Source organism: Pieris rapae, chromosome 8 (genome assembly GCF_905147795.1).
Source record: "Pieris rapae chromosome 8, ilPieRapa1.1, whole genome shotgun sequence".
Taxonomy (NCBI): domain Eukaryota; kingdom Metazoa; phylum Arthropoda; class Insecta; order Lepidoptera; family Pieridae; genus Pieris; species Pieris rapae.
This window is the reverse complement of record NC_059516.1, coordinates 9702472-9719561: the sequence shown is the minus strand read 5'-3', so window position 1 is coordinate 9719561 and position 17090 is coordinate 9702472. Positions and strand designations below refer to the sequence as shown.

General features: G+C 35.7%; 2 protein-coding genes across 3 annotated transcripts; one reads left to right on the top strand and one right to left on the bottom strand.

Annotated features, from left to right (window-relative positions):
- The first annotated feature begins 157 nt into the window (after positions 1 to 157).
- Positions 158 to 6407, top strand: LOC110999512 (cytoplasmic polyadenylation element-binding protein 1). The gene is made up of 13 exons (XM_022268592.2): positions 158 to 251; positions 548 to 664; positions 2254 to 2372; positions 2625 to 2691; positions 2846 to 2911; positions 3267 to 3351; positions 3487 to 3652; positions 3944 to 4124; positions 4497 to 4662; positions 4904 to 5031; positions 5324 to 5415; positions 5583 to 5791; positions 5872 to 6407. Exons 1-13 carry the CDS (start codon positions 234 to 236, stop codon positions 5937 to 5939), a joined length of 1482 nt encoding a protein of 493 aa, XP_022124284.2. The 5' UTR covers positions 158 to 233; the 3' UTR covers positions 5940 to 6407.
- A 2319-nt stretch (positions 6408 to 8726) lies between these two features.
- LOC110999508 (cell division cycle protein 16 homolog) lies at positions 8727 to 17044 on the bottom strand. Of its 2 annotated transcripts, none has more exons than XM_022268578.2 (11): positions 16836 to 17044; positions 16303 to 16463; positions 15994 to 16126; positions 15337 to 15499; positions 14645 to 14778; positions 13833 to 14103; positions 12823 to 12959; positions 11959 to 12087; positions 11028 to 11213; positions 10165 to 10441; positions 8727 to 8871 (listed from the first exon to the last, which is right to left on the bottom strand). In XM_022268578.2, the coding sequence occupies exons 1-11, from the start codon at positions 16923 to 16925 to the stop codon at positions 8741 to 8743; spliced, it is 1812 nt and encodes a 603-aa protein (XP_022124270.1). In that variant the 5' UTR covers positions 16926 to 17044; the 3' UTR covers positions 8727 to 8740. The 2 variants fall into 2 exon arrangements, with proteins under 2 accessions (XP_022124270.1, XP_045485154.1); XM_045629198.1 differs by having other exon boundaries at positions 16303 to 16477; positions 16836 to 16922.
- Between the last annotated feature and the right edge of the window lie 46 nt (positions 17045 to 17090).

Here is a 17090-nt window from a genome sequence, read left to right as displayed (position 1 = left end):
CCCTATTTTCTTACGAATCAAGTAAAAAGATCAACCAACGACTCTTACTTGCAAGGGGCAGGGCTACCACCTCCTTCCTGATTGGTGGGGAAATGGAAGGGGTCTGTGGCTTCGTGCTGCTGAACGCTTCGTTTCCTTTTCAGTTGTGCTGGTGAAACCGGCGCGAGAAGAAGTCTGCAGGAAACTCTGCTAGTTTGAATACTCATCGGAATCTACAAACTTTAGGCGGCACTATGCCGCTTTTGCAACAGGTAAGGCTGTATTTTAAATATATACGTATAAAATGTGTCCAATTTAATTAAGTGTAATTACCGTGATTTTTTTGCATAAATTTAAATTATGGACTTTAAATAAAAAACGCACATTTTTAATCGGGAGAAGTGGTGATATTAGCTCTTTTATTTCGTAGCGGGGGTAGTAGAAAATAAAACTCTACATAGTGACTTAGAATGATTTACGTTTCGCGTTCTTTTTTTACATATTATGCGTAGTATTAAATTATATTTAGTTTTCTGAATTTGTAAAATTCTACTTTCATTCTATTTAGGAAAATAGCGGTCCCGGCGGATCGAGAGAGAACCGTCGGTCGTTTACGAAATTCTTGGGTCTGGATACGTCTCAATCTACCGATGCGGTAGCTGCTCCGAAACCATCTAGCGGTCATGTAAGTCTTATCCATTTTGTTACTAAATCCACCCAATTTAACCCTTAGAAACAATTTTTATAACGCAAAACGTAATCGTCAATTTAATGCTTAAATTCAAACTACATGCGGCATTTGTAAAGTTTCGTACAAATCGTTTTCGTATAAAATAAATTGCTCTACAAACTACCGTCAACTGCGCCATGCTCGGCCATATTTTTGAACTTTTTGCCGTTAGGAGCAAGTTATCATAAAATGGCGCGCCCTAATGCATTCTGCAGTGGTTCAACTCGATATTTGAGTACAAAGCTCTATTCTATAGTTTTATTGTCCGTTCATAATATACCGTACGACATCCGTTTTGATGCCAGTTAATGTGTGGGGGTGGCTGGCAGGCGGTATTAATGGGCCTTCCGTGCCAAATAATGCAGCCTGCCTGCAACTTGCATTAGCTTGAGAATTCGAATTATCTTGAAATTAGTTTCATACATAGTGATTGAATTATGACTCAATTGCGTTTCGGATATAAGAGCCGTTTTTCTAAGCGTAAACACGTAGGTTCGTTTGTTTGGCATGTTTTTATCTAATATAAAATGCTCTACGTTCGTAGAGAAACCACTTGATTTGAGTTTTATCTAATTTTAAACTCATTTCTAGATCAAATTAAATATTAGTGCAGTTGAGCACTGCTCTATCGATTTTCATCCGTATTTGGTTAAATTTATCACGAGTTAAAAATAGTTGGTAAATGTAGGTTTCGTGATACTGAACCTTTTGTATTGGTCGATTTTGCTTTCTGCGTTCATAACTTTTATTTCTTGGCCCTAACCGCGAATTTCTAGATACCTTCTCAATTTATCTACTAATTAAATTTGAAATTATTATAAGGCTTTTAGTGTGATTAAAATTGATAGCTAATGCGTAGTCATTATAATGTATAATTTTATCGATGTTTCTCAATGAGAAAGATATCTAAAGGCATCTACAGTACAATAGATAGTAATTTTGGTAACAAAAACTTCGCAATCGTGCTCTTGGCAGACGTCGGCAAGTATCGCTATTGGCATGGGGCAGCAATTTTATATTATTTGTATAGGCTTATGCCAAGCATAGCAGTTTTAATCGCGAAGACGCGACCCGGAAAAACGTCGTAGGACCTTCAGACGTAAAAATACGATTTAAAATGTTCAATATGACAAATGTTGTCGCTATTAATTTAATTTTATTATTCCATTTGAAATTGTAGCTTCAATTTTATTGCGTCGCTGATATATATTGCTGGATTTGGCTACTCGGTTTGTCTCGTCTGTATCTTTAGTGTCGATATCTAGGACCTTGAGACCTCATTTCCATACGTACAATCATTATGACTTATATTTTCATTTCTAGTCTAGTATTTTGGGATTAAGATTAACCCTCTGTATACGATTGTCTAGTACTCGCAATTAAATCGCTATAAATTACACATAAAATCTAATGGCTAATAAAAATTTTAAGCAGTAGCTTTCTATCGTTATGCAAAATGATCTTAGCGTTACAGTACTCTGTAGACGTATTACGATTGAATTTTAATTATTACAACTATTAAATCGAATAAGGATTTTTAACAGAAAAATGAACAATGGCATTGGGATTTGCCGCATAGCCCAGAAGCGGCTGAAACTCCTGGATCGTTGGTGCCCTCGAACTGCTTCCCACCTCGTCATCCAACCGCCTACACAAGCTACAGGTAACATTAATTAGTCAATTAGTCTGATTTATTTCTCATCTATATCAACACAATTTAATTGGATACTTTGTCTGAATTACCGTAAACAAGGAAGTGATGGTAGCGGAGCCAAGGGGTTTGTAGGGGTTAATAGTCAAGAGTTAAATATAGCAAGAGAACTTTTCCTTTAAATTTTACTGTGTGAAACTTAAAAATGACACATTAGCGACGAAGTAGAATAGCTTGTTCCATTAACTGTACGCACTGTTGTAGCGAACGAGCGAGGCCGGGAAGCTGGGCGGAATCCGGGCAAGGGATAACAGACCTTGTTGCTAGCCTGGTAAGTGTAATTTTAAATCGCGTAAAACCTTTCTTGCGGTCTCCGGAGACATTTTAGAGCTTTATAATTTTACTCCATTAAGTTTGTTTTCAACCTTGACTTGTTATTAACATATACCTAATTTTATGAAATTAATATATGGTGTAAATTTCAGTCTCTAACAATGCCGTCCGCCAGCTCGGACTACATGCCTGGTAGCAGTGAAACTCAACAAACGCAAGTAAGTTCTGATTTTAAAACGATTGTTAAATTCATCAGTTGAATAGATGTTTACGATTTCTTATTAAATATGTTCCCAGATGTATAGACACTACAATGCTATTATGCTACGACGTAGCGTAGCTACGTTTAGCGTAGCTCCGTAGAGAACTATATTAAATGCTAAACTAAAAAGTTATAAAAATATTCGATGTTTTTGCCGACTCTTTTAAATATATACGTACATAAATATATCCTAAAATAACCTTATATTTCGAATAAAGAGCACGATAACGACAAAACCCGCATTTTGCGGGTTTAAGTCGTCCATTATTGTACCAGTTTCAATATTAACTCTTTCGAAAATGTTTTCGTAGATAACTCGGTGGTCCCAAACCGTGGAGCATCAGTCCAAAAAAGAGACTCGTAAAAAAGATACTTTGGCGCGCCGAGCATCGTTTTGTGAGTATACTTTCGTAACTTGGCCATGAAATGGATTTGGTTATACTTGGAAGATTCTTGCTTTGTATAGGCTGCTATGAAATAAAATCGTGACTCAAAAGCAGTTTTTAAATCTCTTTAAATTACGTAAATAAGGTGGCGTAGTGAGCAGCAACAGCGGAATGAAGGTATGGACTGGGCAACTACCTGCCCGGACCATGGACAGTGGCGTGTACTCATCAAAAGTATTCCTGGGCGGGCTTCCCTGGGACGTGTCGGAGTATACACTGATGCAGGCGTTGAAGAGTTTTCGGCCAATTCGGTGAGTTTCACGCGTTTTCTCGCTAAGTATAGATCCGAGAAATAGCTTAATATTTGTAACTGTGCCAAGTCGGAATAAAATAATTGAAGGACTTTCTTTAAGCATTTATCCATTTTTACCACTGAACTTGAAATATCAATTTCCTTTAGTTTACTTTTGTTTCCTTTTAGAACGGTGATTTAAAACTTACGATACAAAGCATTACCTAATGACAGCAATGTGTCCAAACTAGGTAATATATAAGTCACGTGTTAACTGAGCTTTGGAAGCTTATAATAACTTCTCTTATAGCGTGGAATGGCCAGGCCGTGGGAACGGATCACCAGCTGGCAACGGTGATGATGGCCCACGCGGGTTCGCTTATGTCACCTTTGAAAACGAGCAGAATGTGCGATCGTTGTTATCCGCAGCCAGACGTAATGGTGAAAAGTGGTATTACCGCATCTCTACGCGTAATATGAAGTCTAAAGAGGTGAGCAAATTAATCGAGAATTCTCATAAATTTTGATCATAATTATTAGTTGGTTTATAAATGTTATTACTCTTAGAGCATTTCACCCATAGACTAGTTTATTAATAATTTTAAGTACATTCTCCTTTTCAAAATAATGTATCGTCTACAATAGAAAAGTATTTACTGTGGTGGATCATGCCCTTCCACAACATTGCTGTGGTGCCTAACCAAGGTCCTTATTGTAATAAATTATAGTTATTATTATTAGATATATTGTCACGAGTTAAATATTACTTGGAATGGAATAATCGTTCAATATCGATTATTTTTATTGCAAGTGCTTTTGCAAATGTCCTGGATATCAAATCTTGATTCATTTCAAATTTGTAGGTGGAAGTGATTCCGTGGTCGGTAAAGGACAGTATTTGCGTAGTGGGAGGTTCCACTCGTCTAGACCCATCTCGCACCGTGTTTGTCGGAGCCCTACATGGAATGATGTCGGCTGAAGCCCTGGCCCACATCATGAATTACCTCTTCAAGGGAGTTGTTTATGCCGGTAAGTTTTTTTCGTTAACAAAAAAAAAAAAAATATTTCAGATTTAAATCCCGAAGCAAATGTTCTCCCTCGGAGATTTCGTATATAATCAATTCCCGTTTTGAAACTTCTATTATACTTTTATACAGTTTATACTATTTAAGAGGACTACTTCCTAAAATGCGTATCCATGGGCTGTGATGACAGCTGTAGGTTAGCTCTTAAATTATTTTCACGCTTTTCTCTATTACTCTGTATTTAGGTATCGACACGGACAAATATAAATACCCGATTGGTTCCGGTCGCGTAAGCTTCGACAATACGCACTCCTACGTCAGCGCCATCTCTGCGGGTTTTGTCGAAATACGCACTGACAAGTTCACTAAAAAGGTAACTAGGGATGTTATTGTAATAAGTTCATAATAAACTCAAACTCAAAATATCTTTATGCATATAGGTAACCATGTTGCTTATTAACGTCAAAAAAAAAACAAATAAATTGTAAATTTACATTTACAACCAGTTCGCAAGTCAAGGGCGTAGAGCGGGTAAGAAAGAAAATATGCTGGACCTAGTTAAAAATATTGTAAAGCTTTGGGTTTCAAAAATTTAATTGGAATTATGTTGCGATTTTATATGGTATCAATGTCGGAAATATTGCTCTATTTTTCTTCAATTTCAGGTGCAAGTAGACCCTTACATTGAGGACGCGATGTGTTCTATGTGCAACATGCAACAAGGACCTTACTTTTGTCGGAGTCCTTTTTGTTTTAAGTAAGTATATTTTTTTTAAGTTTTATTACTTAACTTAATTTGTCCTTATGTCCTGTCACTAAGCGAGCCCAATGGCACAACTGAATTAAATGTCTTGTAAACGTAAAACAAAATGTCAAATCTCATGCCAATTTTTTTTTCGTGTTGCATAAAATTTAATATTCCAGATATTTTTGCCGCAAGTGTTGGCCGATTCGCCATCCCATAGCGACTCCGGATCATCGAGCTCTAATGCGCAACTATAAGACCGACCAGGTGCAACCAGTGTCTATACCAGGCAGCACGCTTTGCCAAAATGGCAACATGGCCATGTCTAACAGAAGACAGTCGCTGTGTGACCAGAACATCATGTTTGGAGTCTACAGTAATGTGGATTGTAAGAATATTTATTAACTTCTATCTATCTGATTAAATAGTAAAACAATATTTTTTCTCAATATACTATTTAAATTACAGCGACCTCGTCTCCAACAAGTGGCATAAGTGCATCCAGTGATCACGGCCCGGAGATTACCGATTGGTAGCTCCATCAACTCGCCTCGCACCGGTTCTTCCAGGACAGAGCAGCTGATCGAGCTGTTCTTGGCTTGTTGGCTCTTGTCCTATGTTTAACATCTCGTCCTCCGGTGTTAAAAGTTGTCGATCCGCTATTAAGTTGGGCGCTTCGCCAGCATCCGCTTTGAAATAGTTTTAAGGAATCGTGCATTTTGATTTGCACTTGTTGATTTTTTCTAGATATATATCAATTATACCAATCGGGTAAAATGTATTAATTATACCATCGGGTAAAATGTATTAATTATACCAGTCGGGTAAAATGTATTAATTATACCAGTCGGGTAAAATGTATTTACTTATACCAATCGGGTAAAATTGTTTTGTACTTTTTGCAAATTTTATGGCAAGCCTTGACGGCTGTTTTATTACGTTTTAATGTGCCTAGTGTTAGTGATTAAGCTAGAAAGCTTCAAATGTATATGGTTTTAATCGATACTGATTTTATAATGTTTAAAATATTGATACGAAATCTGAAATAAATCTAATTATAATAAATTGTCCTATTATTTCTATTCCTATAAATTCTAGATGGATATTCTATTCAGAATCATACTTAAATCTGTTGAGTATTTATAAACATAATTTTCTTTTAGATGAGCACATCTATTTGCACTTCGTTACATTTATATATAAAAAAGCCACGCTAGTAAGGATTAGCAAAGAAATAAATATATAATGCCTATAGAGCAAAAAGCGCACAACCAAATCTTATAAAAACCAACCTTTATCTAAAATAATAGAAAAAAAAGTATGTACGTTAGATTTTATACTTTGGCTTGGATAAAAATCTTTTTCAAATTTTTATCATTCGCTTTCTAAGTTTGCAGGAAAAATTACACTAACAATAGATAATAGGTACATATTTAACATTGAAGGTTTTAACGCATTATCTAGTTAAATAAAGTTTATTTAAATATTTCTACATAATTAAATTTACATTTTTTTTAATGTTGACTAGTCTAACCTTAGGGTACGGTTTTTTGTGACGGTGTAGACGCGCATTGTAGAAATTTACTCTCATCATTTTATCCTAACCTTTCTAAAATAATAAACGTGTGGCACTCGGGGTTGCCGCAGTAAAGCTATTGGATAGCATTTTTTATCAACAATTATAAGTATTTATTTATGCATTATATTTTATGTATGATATTAATTCAAATTCAAGAGCGGTAGACTCTACCAGACTCGGACTAACACACCTATTTAGGGTGTCTCACTCTAACATGGGTCATGCTGCTGATGTCGAATCTATTTTCATCCTGCAGAAGAGGACTATTCGTGCAATATATAATTTAAAATGTAGGGAGTTTCTGAGAAATAAATTCTAGGAAATTAATATACTTGCCTTTCCCTCGCCATATATTTATGAAAATATTATGTATGTATACAAAAATAGTGATAAGTATACTAGAATAGAACTTACGCACAATGTTAACACTCGGAACAAACGCAGGCTGCAATTTCTCCGTATCCTCTATCTAAAGTTAGTAATTCTTTTTGGGAAAAGGGATACTCTTCTAAAATCCCAGAGGTTCTTTTATCTCTGGCCTTTTAATAAATTTAAGAAATGTATTTAAGAAAAGCTGTGTAAAAAGGCTTACTATAAAGTTAGCGATTATCTAGTTGATAAAAGGGCTTGGGACTAGTGCTGGGCAGGCTAATACTAATTAATTTGTTATATTTTATTTAAAATAAGTATTGTTTGATGATTTGCTTTTTAAAAGTACCGAGTTTTTTTACACTGCCTTTTTCTCGGCCTACCTCTCTGTTTTCTTTGCCGATGAGTTGGGATGCCTACAGAAATAAGTGACTTTGATGATCTTATGTTCCTAAATAAACGTGTTTCTTATAAACCCGAAGACACTTTATTGTACTTTTCTATACTGAAAGAATTGAGGGCCAAGCGCTAGCGGTGAATACCAAAAAAACGAATATGTATTTATATACTTTAATTATTGTTGTTAGTTTTACTTATTTTTATCTTAATTTAATTATTTTTAGTGTATAAGCTTCATATAATTAGAAAGTTGTATGCGCCTATAATTGTGGTAGCACTTGGCTTGTGTTAAATGCATGTAAAAGTGAATACTTTGTTGGTGCAATAAATAAATTACATTTTTCAAGAATTGATAACTTAATATGACAATTAATTCGGCCCGATATTAGATGCGCAACAATTATCTATATTATATTTAATACTACTTGAAGTTTGACCGGTCCGATATCAGGTATCCGATCAAAAGCCTCTAAAATAAACTTATTCCTAATTGAGAATTGACCGACCCCATGTGAGGTGTCGATCAAAGCTACTGTTATATTATGATGACCATCTCCTTTTATTACGGTGTTGCGACAGACAGGTATTCGATATGTGGGGCAAAGGGAGTGCAATGTTATTAGTTTTAATTTGTCAGAGTTTATTTCCAAGTTTCCCTTAGCCAGTTAGCCATCTTAACAGTTTTATCGATTGTCAAGTGTAACTGTGTATTTAATTTCTATATTATTTTATATGAAACTTATATCGAAGTGTTGTCAGCAAACAAAATATATGCATTATTTTCAAAAGAGTTGACGCTTTCACTAGTCTATTTTCAGATCTACCTGGCTTGGAACATGCTAGTTCTGTTTACATGAGGCTAGGATTATGAGGCACCAACTTCATTCTTTAAAAAATACTGTGATGGGACAGACTGGCTGCTTTTTTTGCAATAAAGTTTTAAATTCAGGGATTTAGGGGTAAATAAAAAACCGTCTGAGCTAGAGAAATTTAATCAAAGCTCATACTCATATCAGACAAATTAGTAGCATCGTGTGGGGTTTGGGACAGACTAGTTTCAGCTGGGGCGGGCGTAGGCGGTTTATTAACTGCTGGGAACGGAAACTGCGGAATTTCTTCTTCTGTAAGAAACAGATTTGCAAATCATGAACATTATTAATTATAAGCTTGGTACGATTATCGTTATATTTAAGATTATTAATCGATCCCAAAAACCGTGTTTGTCTAAGGTACAGTTGCATGCACTTATGTATAATCTTAATAACTATTTTTTTATAGATGGTAACAGTTCTTCACAACTAGAACTTATAATAATTCATCCAAAAATTATTCATATTTTGTCTATTTTAATATTATAACTCTACTGTACGTGTCACTGAACTCCTCTAAAACGGCTGGACCGATTCGAATGACTTTTTGAATTGGTTTCAGTGGCACCCTGGATGGTTCAGATTCACAAACCACCCCGGCAGATGGCACTCCAGTTGGTTCTTTCAAACTTTGTTTAATATCCTAATCGCTTGATATGCCATGCAGGACGTCTTTCGGGTCCGCTAGTACTTATATTTTGAAATAGAATATAGTAACTTGTAGAGAGACCATACGTGCCTATAAAGCTGATTTAAACTAAATATAATATCAACTAAAGTACACTTTTTGTTTATTTCTGTCAAATTGTGTTTATACTGACATGAAAAAAGGCACATTAAAACAGTGATAAGCGTACTCAGAATATCGTATCAAACTCGAACGACAGAGTTAGCCTGGCCTACTTAGAAACACTTATACCGCATTTACATTCAGCCGTAGTGAGCAGGGAAGTGGGCAGGACGAGTGTGTAAACGTGATTCGTTGTCGTAATGCTTTGGTCTGGTGATCATGCCGTACAACGCTGCGGTATGCGGTATGCGTTGTCGGACACTCAATCATATGAAAAACGTCGAGACTGTTCTCTTGTTCCGTCGCAGTATGCGTCAGCGGCGAGGGGCACGCGCGGGGAAGTGGGGAGGTGTACTGCCGCACAGCGCGACGTCATTCTCGGTTCAACGCTGCGGTGTGCGTCACTGAGTCGATATGGAGTTTTTCTAAGACAATTTACAACCTTGGTAGCTGCGGCAAAATCAACTAACCACCTCTCCGCAGGGACGCTAAATGCTGCGTCGTGACGCTGCGTTGCGGGTCATACCGCAGCGTTGTGCGTCGTGATCACCAGACCAAAGCTTAAGTATCGCGTTTAATGAATGTAAATGCGGCATAACGTCGGGCGTTCAAATCTTTACACATTAAACCAAAACCATGTCAATTTTCTAGCCAATTCCGGCACGCTTTGACAAACATGACTAACCCAAAAATGAACATATCGAGCACTGATCCTACTTCTCTAAACTATGGAAGAGATGATTATATTTTCTCACCTGTAAGAGCAGCATCCAACCGATCAACAATCGCATCCAACAGGGCTATAGCCACCACATTATCTGGATCCTTCGCTAGAGCCGAATGCAGGGCATCTGCAGCCTCCGTCTCCCGACCGAGTAGGGCCAGGCAGAGGCCCCGGGCTGCGATGGAGTTTGCTTTGGCGGGGCGAAGCGCCAAGGCCCGTTCGTGCCATCGCAGCGCTTCGGCGGGACGACCTAACCGACGGGTGACGTGACCCAAGCAATCCAGCGTCGCTGCCCATATTGGGCTTTGCTGAATGAGAAAAATTTAAAGAACATAAATTATGCTGCTCTACGTATTTCTATGTTCTTAGCAAATCCGTTATCTGTGTGGAACTATGCTCTATATTATCTATGCTAAGTTGACTTGCGTCATTATGCGTAAAATCGGGTAGGCTTTAACATTGCACCCCATATTTGCCAGCCACTCTCAGGCAAGATGGCTGACAACGTCGCTGTTGGAATCTTTGATTCTACTAATTTATTCTTTAATACAAAAGGACACAACGCTGATTCTTCTTTTATAGAAAAATACAATTATAAAATCTATAACTAGCTCTAGCAGTCTTGTCAGAAGACAAATGCATTTGAAAACAATTCTTCAACTTGCTTTTTTTATGTTGGTCACCTGTAAATTTCAGGAGCCACTATAAAAACATTGTTACAGTCGTATCTACAGTCTAAATTTATCATTTATTTCATTAAACAACAGATGGCGTTCAGCATAAAACGCGATATCAATACGATGTAGAATAATTATTTAAAATAGAATGTGGTGTGTCATTTCGTACGTTAGGGTTTTTATTTGTGTAAATGAATTTTAAATATAGAAGAAAAACCTCTTTCCCCGGTCCAGCCGCGTGTAGTGCACGTAGCCACAACGTACGAGCGGCCTCGAGGTCGTTCGCAGCGAACGCGGCCACGCCCGCTTCGTGGGCTATCAACGCTGACCCCACAACACGAGTCACTCGCTCCCAACGACCCAAGTTCTCTATATCTGATTCGTCTACCACGTCTGTTCCTGTCTGTGATCAGAAATGAGACAAAAATATATTAAAGGCCCCAGTACATAAACATTGAATGTTAACAATACATTTATCTAATTATGTAATTGCCAAAAAATTGCTACTTATAAATTTTATTTATTAAAACTTCGCTAGCAAGCGATATCTTAATTATCCCTAGTAATAAAAAACAGGTGCATAACTAAGTAACTAAAAATTAATTACTAGAGTTAAATGTAGCATTAGTAAGGTGCCATACATGTAATTGATAGAAGCGCAAACCAAATATTATAAATTAGGGTTTTTATTTGGCTGAATCTTCTCAGTGAACAAGTGTGCAACTCTATGAGCTCAAAAAAGTTACACACCGCATTAAACTGTGGAGAATAGCTTAGTTCCTGAGATTATCTTTTGTAATAACAAACAAACAAACAAAAATATCTTTATTCATATAGGTAAACAAGTACACTTATGAACGTCATAAAAATAAATAATTGTAAATTTACATTTACTACCAGTTCGAAAGTCAAGGGCGTAGAGCGGACAAGATATATAGAGTTCTTGATATTGATCAAATTTGAATCTTAATCTATCCTTCATTGAAGTATAGAAAAACACTTGTGTAACAGAAGAAACAGATATTTTAATATAAATATTAAAATTAACACGTGTTTTGCTATAATTTTGCAATATAAACTAAAAAATATATTCAAAATGCAAAAATAAAAAAATACATGAATTATAAAAGTCTCATAATATTACTTACATCAGCATTACTGTGCAAAATGGCGGCTTTGGTCATGAATCCTTCGCACATGTTCATATTGTTCAGCAGACAGCATTCAACCCCAACATAGAGGAGGGGAAGATAGCTGCCCGGCATTAGTTGACTCGCCTGTTCATTTGCATATCAAAGACTTATTTGATATTTAAAGTTTCTTTTCTAGATAATATGTATAATAAATGTATTTTTCGGATAAAAGAATGTCTTTTTTGAGAAAATTTATTTTTTTAAATAATATAAATAGCTTTTTTGAGATATTACAATAAATGTATTTTTCGGATAATAGGATGTCTTTTTTTGAGAATATATACACTATATGTATTTTTTTAATAATATAATAAATATCTTTTTTGAGATAATATAATAAATGTATTTTTCGGATAATAGAATGTCTTTTTTTTTTTGAGAAAATACAATAGATGTCTTTTTTTAATAATATAATAAATATCTTCTTTGAGATATTACAATAAATATCTTTTTTGAGATAATATAATAAACGTCTTTTTTGAGATAATATAATAAACGTCTTTTTTGAGATAATGTAATAAATGTCTTAAATAAGACTGTCTTAGACTTTGATGCAAAGCCGTCCTGTTCTAAACTACATTACTTTTTTATGTCGCAGGAGGCTCATCTGAAGAAAAGTGAAACCGCCGCCCATGGCACACTGCTTATGGCTCGGAAGCGCTGCGGGCCTTAAAAAAATCTTTACGCTCTTCTGAAATACTTCAGTGGGCAGGTGGTAGCACGACAGAAACTCCCTTTAAAAAAAAGCTCAGGTGTGGAATGATGTTCCGACGAGTCATCGTATTCTAGCTGGAAGATAAAACTTGCTGCAAATCTTACCTTGAAATATGCGGCCATGGCTTGATCGTGCTCGCTGTCGGCTGCAAAACTGTGTCCATATGCCAGCCACACACAGCCCGCACTTTCCGACAAAGAGCATGCCTTGCTTAAATATCGTCGGGCTAACTCGTTTTTACCTATAAATAACGTTTAATTTAAATCCCCATTACATATTATTTAGAATCTAGCATTCAAACTCAAACTCAAAAATATCTTTATTCATATAGGTAAAAATGTACACTTATGAACATCAAAAAAACAAATTAAATTAATTGTAAATTTACATTTACAACCAGTTCGCAAGTCAAGGGCGTAGAGCGGGCAAGAAGAACTAGCAAGAAACGATTGCGATCCATTATTCTTAAAATAAGATGTTAGTTTCTATTATTTCATTATGGTTTTGTTATTTTGTAAAACTGTAGTATTGCAATTTTTGTTTAGTACAATAATCTCCCCTATAACGCGTTTTGTGTTTCTCATATAACGCGGTATTTACACCGCGTGAAATCAATTATGATTTGTTAAGGCCATAATTCGTTTTGCGTACCTTTGTTTAATTGTATTATTATAAAATTAAACTAAATAACCTTTTTAAATTCGTGTTTTAGAATTAACAAAAGTTTTACGAGAATAAACTACTACACCATTTCCTATAACGCGAACCGGTTCTAACATAGGGGCAATTATAGTTCATTTTACTTTCTATTGCCTGGAAGAGATCGCTTGTTAGCAATATCGTAGTAGCAAAGAGTCGATAAAAAACCGTTGTAAGTTTATAATTTAGCAAATTTTGGTATATAACAACATTTATAAACCGCAACGCACTTGCGAGCCCTCTGACATTAAGAGATTATGCGCGGCCTGCTATATAATAAAATAGTATATCTCCCGTGGAGATAACAAACAACACAATCACAATAAAAAAAAACCCTTCATCCAATTAGTCAGTGGTAGACCCTCCACCAGACAAAAGCATACTTTTATGAAACCCTCAATAATTGGCTTCTTACCTATAAGATAATAATAACATCCTACAGCGTACCACGACGTCCATACTTGCGGATACGAGTCAACGAGGCAATGGGCGAACGCGAACAATTCGGACGATTTCTTTAATTCCACCAAACAAGCCGCTCGCACGTCCGCACAGGCCCAAGGTCCGGCTTCATCTAAGGCTTTTAGGGCTTCGGCCCAGTCGCCGGAGGCTGCGAGGCGACGCCCCCGGGCCTCCGCCCCGGTTACACTACGAGACCGGGCTATGTCTACGGCGGTTCGTGATTGCTGAAAATGTTTGTAATCATCAAAAAAAATTACGTCTACATATATTATATATTTTCTAAGAAATGTAAGCGTATCACAAAAACTCCTAAACCGATTTTGATAAATCTTTTACCGTTCCCTAATTTAGTTATTGGAAGTCAACTGAAGTATTTCCGAAGCAATTCGACTTAGGGTCCTTCAAGAAAAGAGCGTATCAATTCATAAAAGGCCGGCAACGCACTCGCGAACCCTCTGGCATTGAGAGTGTCCATGGGCGGCGGTATCACATAACATCAGGTGAACCTCCTGCCCGTTTGCCTCCTGTTCTATAAAAAAAAAGTCAAGAAAAAATAATCATATCTATACTACTTATTACGTTTATATTTCGATTTTTTTGGACATTAACACACATTAGATACTTAACTTACAAAATTTAACCCATAAAAAAATATTATATAATTGCAAACCAGTTCAAATATTATCAGATTACAACAATATAAAATACTCAACAAAAATGATATCTATTTAAAGTCGGTTAATATACAACAAACATTAATCTTACATTATTATCATTATCAGGCGGATTCCGTAATGGCGCATATCGCAAAAGCCGTTCCCGATACGCGACCCGTAATAACGCCGCTTCCGCCGCACTTAATTGATTGTTTATAGGCAGAGATTCTATGAGATCACTTTCTGTAAAAAATCATACCAAATTAATAAGCAATTAATTTTAAAAAAACCGATTAAAATTAAGGGAAAATCCCACGTTATTGTCATAAAAGAATCGAGAAAACCGATCATTCGGTATGTTATATTCTGAAAAAAAAATCTGTGTGGTTTTATGAAACCACGGTATAAGTGAAACTTTTTTTCAAATAGACATTTAACTACTTAAAAATTTTTGGAATAATATTCCATTAAGGGTATAAAATCGCTCTATCAATCTTAATTTTATACTTGGAAAATTGGAATGATAACGGGACTAATAAAAGTAGACTAAGTCTCCAACTAGTATTTTTATTGAATTCTGTGTCTTAGAGAGTACGACATACATAATACTTAACAATTATTTAGATTAAATACACATATTAAAATAGCATGGAGCTGGCACAAATGAATAATGACGAGCGCCTTTCACTTTATCCCTACTACACGGCCGACCGTCACGCGACAAGCGCCACACAGACCAAAAGTTTGAGACGATGTAATAAAAGTTTTACTTTAATAAATTCCCAAATATTCTGTTTTTACCTTGACTAGGGGTTAAAGCATGTTGTTCCAGCAACAAATCTAAAGCTTCGTAGCACGCTACGTCAGCTCTCAGAGCCGAGGTCAGGGCTTCTATGGCGGCGTCCCGTCGCTCTTGCAATGCGAGAGCCTTTGCTTGCCATACCAGGACACCTGCTAAGGCACGCTATAAATATAAATATATTCATTAGACTAATAATAAAACTGTAGAATAACAAATATTTATAATGAAATATTAAGAACTTTAGTTCATTTTAAGACTCAGAAGTTCCGTCTTGGAGCTAAGTATATCCAATATAATACAGGAATCAATATGACTCAAGTCTGAATCTTACCCTAAGATACAGTTTATTCAAAGATCAAGAGGTTCATATTGTTTTTTAAATTTATTTTTTAATATAAATTTTCTGAATCAATCCACATGAGCTTACATAAAAATAATCAAAAAATTTACATTTACATTAGTGTCATGCATAATAAATACATTTTGGCCATAGTCATAAGGAGTCACCATAAATGCAAAATATAGTACTAGCACAAGTATATGTGCCATAATTCGAATGTAGTAGAGTATCAATTCTCATACAGAGCCTTTTTCCAGACCAGATTTTGTTGTGACTGCTGACATTCTTTTGTCTGACCACTTACTGTATAACTTACATTATGTGTTTGGTTCATGTTAGTTGGTTCAAGAAGGGCTGGGTAACATTCATCTAATAGAGTAAGAGCTGTTGCAGGTTCCTTGGCTGTTATGTATGCTCGCATTGCAACACCAAGGCAAAGCAAGTGGTTCCTGGAATCCAACCAAATGATGGATGAATATGGCTGTTACAAAGGCTCTATTGGGAGTTGAATAAGATAGTTACATTGACATTATGATAAATTATATGACATTTGCTTTATCTTTCTTATAATAAATCAATCTGAATTGTTTTTTACAAATAAACAATTTAATTATTCAATACTTACACATGTAGGGTTCTTGATGTGATGGCGTGAGCTGCTCTATGAAGCTCACCCTTAGCAAGCATAGTACTAGCCAGAAGCCATATGTCATCACCACTGGCCACATCAGAACCACTTGATGCTGCTGCTGCATCAGCCCAAAAAAATGCACTTGTCCACTGACCCTAATACAGTGTGACTATATTGATTTTAACATTTAATATACCATAAAATAAAAAATTGGATATGAATATTTAACATATAACTGTGATTCAAGTGTGTATAGATACATGATTAATAAGTCTTGACTAGTAATTAAGACCACAACTTAGAATTATTATATGTTTGGAATTCAAAACCTTTTCTAACGTGTCTGTCGGGTAACCAAAAATAGCGGTTCCTAGAAAATGTTTTTGATTCAGGTGTACAAAACAATAAAGATGGGGAAGAAGAGATTTTTAATAATTATTATGTTCTTTAGTAAACAGACGTATGCTATAATGGCACAAGAAGCTTTTAAATATAATTTGTCTGTAAAATAAATTGAATCTTAGTACCAGTTCTGAATATTGTTTAACCAAAGAACGCATGAAATCGACGTTTAGTCGCTCCACACTATTCCTTGGACAAGATTCCGCTTTGGCCATTTATTAAATAACTATATATTGATGCGTAATTTACACTTTTTTTAATTAATATTATTTAAATATTAATTAAGTTTTGTTTATCGCGCTCTATCTCTATGCTGTAGTAACTATATAGTAATTAGTAACAGTTTACAGTAGTATTACGTTATGTGTCAACTATCGTCC

Bases quoted from the DNA above. Each gene is read 5' to 3' on its own strand.
- LOC110999512 (XM_022268592.2), top strand. The intron at 2,692-2,845 runs GTAAGTGTAATT...TGTAAATTTCAG, and splicing joins CAGACCTTGTTGCTAGCCTG to TCTCTAACAATGCCGTCCGC. The intron at 4,663-4,903 runs GTAAGTTTTTTT...CTCTGTATTTAG, and splicing joins CAAGGGAGTTGTTTATGCCG to GTATCGACACGGACAAATAT.
- LOC110999508 (XM_022268578.2), bottom strand. From the start codon at position 16,925: ATGGCCAAAGCGGAATCTTGTCCAAGGAATAGTGTGGAGCGACTAAAC. The intron at 15,500-15,993 runs GTAAGTTATACA...TTATATTTATAG, and splicing joins ACATGAACCAAACACATAAT to CGTGCCTTAGCAGGTGTCCT. The intron at 11,214-11,958 runs GTAAGTAATATT...TTCTGATCACAG, and splicing joins TTTTGCACAGTAATGCTGAT to ACAGGAACAGACGTGGTAGA.